General features: G+C 41.8%; 1 protein-coding gene across 1 annotated transcript in view; it reads left to right on the top strand.

Annotated features, from left to right (window-relative positions):
- LOC119587923 (hemolymph clottable protein-like) overlaps positions 1-5,173 on the top strand; it is a gene marked incomplete in the record, with an annotated part of 19,095 nt that overhangs the window by 10,669 nt on the left and 3,253 nt on the right. Inside the window, 17 exon segments of the mRNA XM_037936634.1 lie at positions 21-115; positions 329-506; positions 622-744; positions 863-960; positions 1,070-1,173; positions 1,328-1,373; positions 1,375-1,447; positions 1,636-1,714; positions 2,025-2,203; positions 2,326-2,472; positions 2,575-2,721; positions 2,860-2,990; positions 3,131-3,314; positions 3,954-4,136; positions 4,350-4,472; positions 4,624-4,870; positions 5,004-5,128. Of these exon segments, the coding sequence (XP_037792562.1) occupies positions 21-115; positions 329-506; positions 622-744; positions 863-960; positions 1,070-1,173; positions 1,328-1,373; positions 1,375-1,447; positions 1,636-1,714; positions 2,025-2,203; positions 2,326-2,472; positions 2,575-2,721; positions 2,860-2,990; positions 3,131-3,314; positions 3,954-4,136; positions 4,350-4,472; positions 4,624-4,870; positions 5,004-5,128 (2,262 nt within the window).

The following is a 5,173-nucleotide window of genomic DNA, read 5'->3' as shown; positions in this document are numbered from 1 at the left end:
ATATTACATTTTCTCCACAGTATGTTGATGAGGCTGTCATTTCGATGAACGTAAAACATGTAGATCATAGTGCCTCAGATGGAAAGGTGAAAGGTAGCGTGGCTCTCGTTTTTGAGTAAGTGTGTCCGTTTTTGCCATTTTGAAATAACTGTGAAACAATACTGATAAAAGGATCAACACTGCAATTTCTCTTTAAAATCTATTCTGAAATCTGCATTTTGGGGTAGAATTGCTAGGACACATTCGGGTTTGCAATACTGATACTTTATTATCCGTCATTTTCTTTTTTTTCTATTTATCTGTCTCATTTTCTCTCTGTCTCTCGCAGAGCATACCAAGATCTCTTCGTGGAGGCAAGAGTCTTCCTGCCGTGGTCAGAGAGACCTGCCATCACTTCAGGTCTCTATGGGAAAACTCAACTCATCTTGCCCCTCAACGTTCATGGCTCCTTTAACCTGATAAACCAGGAGATAGAAGTGTCCATAGAGCCGACCAACACCGAGAAGGTTAGATCTATATATCATTGTGAATTTATATTGCTATATGTGTACGAAAATATATGAAAATGGAGGGGCATGAAAGAAAAGATGGAAAGATGCAAATGATAACTTTTTTTTTCAGATCAATGTGATCCAAACTGAAGTCATCCCTTACACTGTTCTTGAGACCAACTTTCCCTGCGAAGTGTTGATCACCGAGAATCTGTACAAGCCTATCTTACACGGAGAGGTTCCTTTGTTCAACGTAAGTGATAGCAAGTCGAGACTGAAAATTTAGTCAAGTTACTTTTTAATGGCATAGGCATTCACATTTAAATTTTTCACATATAAAGTATTCATTTTTCCTACTTTTGACATTGTAGGATAAACACCAAGCTTTCCCCTCCGATGTGGGTCTGTGGGTCGAAGTCGTAACAGACGGTGACATCCATCATATACCAGGCATTTATGAAAGGATCACGTATGTTCACCAACGTTTGTGAAATGAACTAAATTGACTTTGCTTAAATTATTGTTTTCCAGTCTTTACTTGATAAATGTTCCTTACATGCAGTGTTCTTTTTTATTAGTCAGTTATTCAGCACTAGCATCACCACGCAAACTTGGGAACAAAAGGTAGTCTTTGATCCTACTCTCTCCACCACCAAGACCGTTTCGTTCACCTTCAACTATGGTAAGCTGCTGACTTCGGATCATTTGGTCTTGCATGCATCTTGCTGTGTGGCATTTCTTTTATCCAGCAACATAACAAATTTTCTGCCAGAAGTCTCACCGATATCCCCTCTCCATTTCCACACTGACGTGCACCTTTCCCTCCTCTTTTGCAGTGTCGACTGGAGGCAGCGGGTCTCTGGTTGATCAAGCGACTACGACGCGGCCAGATATCGCAGGGGTCGTTCGATGAAGATTTCGGACAGTTCTCACAGGTGGCCGGCGGGAGTGATCAGGTAAGGCAGGCACACGAACCCAAGCTAAGATTCTCTCTCATGTTGGGAGTCGTTGAGTTTAAAAAAGATAAGGACAGTAATGCCAGATTTTGTACAAAAAGCAATCTTTGGTGCTATTACTATTGTAAACTGAAACTTGGGAAGGTGAATGTTATAGTGCATTATTTATTGTCATTTTCAATACCCAGGACATCCTGGAAGTGGACAGCTTTGGAACGCAAAGCCAGACCCGAGAACGCATTATGAGACTACAACAGGCATTGATTGGTAAGAACATGATCTTAGTGGGTGTTTCTGTAAGGGAGACAAGGGGCTGCAGGGGGTTGTTTTGATTACCTATTGAGAAACAAATTTTATCCTACTTGTATGTCGAGTAGAATAGGTCAGTCATTAGAAAATGTGGATTAGAATTTAAAAAAATACTTGTATGCACTAATAGTGTCTTAATTTTCACCTATGTGAATGTGCACAAGAGATAGCCAAAAGCACATAAAAATTTCCCTTATGCCACAAGAAAATACTTCTACGATTATTTTTTGTCTATGTTTTATACAATTTTCCAATTGCTTTGTTACAGCATCTGGAGGGCATGTGAGAACCATAAGTGTGGAAGTAGAGCTTCAGGGAACTCCCACGAGGAACTACGAGGCGAGCCTCACCTGGGCGATCTCCAGCTCTGCTTCGACGAGATCCTCCAAGGTGCAAGTGACACTCATCAAGCATCCGGCCGTCGGTGTCTTGGAGGACCCATACACTGTACGTGGTATTTTAAGGCTTCTTATTGAGGATGTCTTACATTGAGTCAATTTGTTGCATTTCTATATGGAGATCTACAACAACAAAAGTCAGATTTGTGATGCTGATCTTGCTTCTTCCAGATCTGCTTGAACGCCCAAATCGTGAAGCCGCACTTCAATCCGTTCTTCACCACTGAAGATGTTCTAACAGCCAACTACCATTCCACAGTCAAGGCTGAGTTGTTCGAGGGCGAAACTTGTGAGGAAGCACCGGTCTTGTTGTTGGAGGTGAGAAAGAGAGGAGAAGAGAACTTGCCCAAGAGAACATGGGTATAAACGTTTTATCTGATCGGATTGCACGACAATACATTTCTGTTTTGCTTCTTTCAGGCTTCATTTGATGTCAGCAGCAATGTCAAGGAGAGAGTGAAGGAAGCAATTGAGAAGGGCTGCGACTACAGTACCTATGCTCCTGGCATTGACATCATCACTTCTCCTTTGTATGACCACTCTCACATCACTGCCACCTGGACACCGGTAAGGAAGCTCCCTGTTCCAAAACCCTTTGAAAATCGGCAGATACAGTCACTGATACTTGATCCAAGCTTTGGTGTTTAAATAGCCTCCTTTATTGACCATGTGACTGTAACTCACACAACACCTTTCTGCTTCTAGGACTTCCCAGACAACCTGAAGAACCTTACATACTATGTTGATGACATCATCAAGGCTTCTCTGTCCAAGAAGATCGAATTTGACCACACCAGCGCACATCACGCTTCCAGGGTTGAAATTGACGCTACAAAGTAAGTCACTAGAATTCAGAGTCTGCTTTATGATTACTCATTGTTGATATCCTCAGTGGCATCTTTGGTAAAATGGAGTAAGCACAGACCTTGGCAAACTCTCCCTTAATCCTCATCTGATGTATTCTCTGTATCTCCAGGTGCATCGAGACTGGCCTGTGGACCGTAAGGACAGAGAAGCCCTATGCCGTGTCCATCATCAATGAACTGGAACTCCCTGCGTGGGCCAACCCGATCTTTACACCTGCGCCCTTGGCAACCACCCTGCTTTATGGCCTTACTGTTGGTCGCACGCCAGTATCCTGCACTATTGATGAAACCAAGGTATAGTATATAAAATGTTAAAAACAGTATGTTTATTTTTCTAGTAACATGCTTTTGTTTAGTGGTTTGGAAATTATTCTTACTATCTATATTTTCATTTATTCTAGTATATACATGATGTAAAATAGTAACATACTTTATGATAATGATGGTTAAGCATACAGTAAATGCTTCTATTGAAAATGATGATTTATCCTACAATCTACTGCAAAAAGTGGCTGTCTTAATTTCTTTTTGCGCCGACACGAAAATAAATTCGAAATGTCACTTTCTATTAGGCTGATAGACCCTGCTTCTGTACCAGGTTGATATCTGGTTCTCCTTAATAAAGGATAAGCATTTGCTAGTCTTAATGCTTTGGTAGGCCTGGTACCCGGTAGGTGGATTTGATGGGGCATGAAGGAGAGATGACAGACCATTCCTCCTCACAGATTGTACTTAAAATCGTTGGAAAAGACAACGAATGTGCTCTGCTTCAACGGTGAGCACCTGGTTTTCTAATCCTTTTGTCTTTTCTTTTCCACAACATATTTGCATTTCTCTTCCTACTTTTCCTCATACTTCCCCTCTACTTTCTTTTGTTCGTACTATACCATTGTTCATCAGCTTCAAATAAAATTCGAACCTTATGAACTTCAGGTCAGGACGGCAGATGGCAAGGTGTTCGCCTATGAGCCCAGTGAGTGCTGGAATGCTATGACCCTCGACACGACCTTTGACCAGCGAGGAGCCATGCTTGTTCGCAACACAGGCCAGTGGGAGGTCCGCATTATCTGGCAGAAGGAAGGCCTTGTAATTGATATGTCTCCAACCAATTTCCTTGTAAGTTTGTAAATTCCTTTATTGTATACCCAGTTGCATATCAGCTCTGCAGTATCAATAGATCACATAATCAAATAGATTACTATATCAAATATTTTTTAAAAGATCACAATAGTGACCAAGTAGCTCTCCTTTATATAATGTAATCCTTTGCATTATCTTTGAACCTCTATCCATGCTAGTTGTAACAGCTTCCTACTTCACCTAAAACAGGTAAATGGTGAGCCAGCCAAAGGAACAGATAACAGGTACACCGTCTTGCACCATGATGACAGCCATACAATTGTATTCGAATCCGGAACAAGTGTCAAAGTTTCGGACAAGGTAGAAGTGCTGGTAAGTATGAGAGTTTTTTTTTTGTTGATATGAAAGATACTGTTCTTACTTGCTGAAATGAAGGTTATAAAGGATTACTCATTAAGGAAAAAGTGCATATTCTGAATATTTCAAATTGTGCATTACAATGTTGACATACTGCCTTTGACAGCTGGGACTGGACCACCGTGGACACACTACTGGTATATGTGGAAACTTCGATGGTGAGCCATCCAATGACATGGTAGGACCCAAAGGCTGCTACTACACGGATGGCCCCCTCTTCGCCCTTTCCTGGGCATCACCCGGAGAAGGATGTGCTTCCTTCATGTACAAGAACTTGAAACGTGATGTGGTATGGTATCAGGAGAACTGCCCTCACTTCACCTATGAGCCGACGGGAGTCACGCATGCTGATGGTATGTCTTGTGTGATTAAGTCTTAAAACCTTGAATCTCATTCATAATTATTGAGTTTCATTACCGTTTACCTCAGAAGCCAAAGAAATACTGATTATGATTTTTCTCACTAACACCTGAATTTCTCCGGCAGCTCTATACGACTGTACGGAGTGGGTGTACCACCAGAGGACGGAGGGCCAGTATCACTGCAAGGCTCTCAGCCCCATGCCAGTGTGCAGACCCGAATGCGTTGCTAGCCACCCCATCACCACATCGGTAGGTTTTATTCTTTATACCAAATATGTCTCTTTACTTGGCAAT

This window comes from Penaeus monodon, chromosome 23 (assembly GCF_015228065.2).
Source record: "Penaeus monodon isolate SGIC_2016 chromosome 23, NSTDA_Pmon_1, whole genome shotgun sequence".
NCBI lineage: Eukaryota > Metazoa > Arthropoda > Malacostraca > Decapoda > Penaeidae > Penaeus > Penaeus monodon.
Note: the sequence above shows the minus strand (reverse complement) of the source record. Positions and strands in the feature narration are given on the sequence as shown.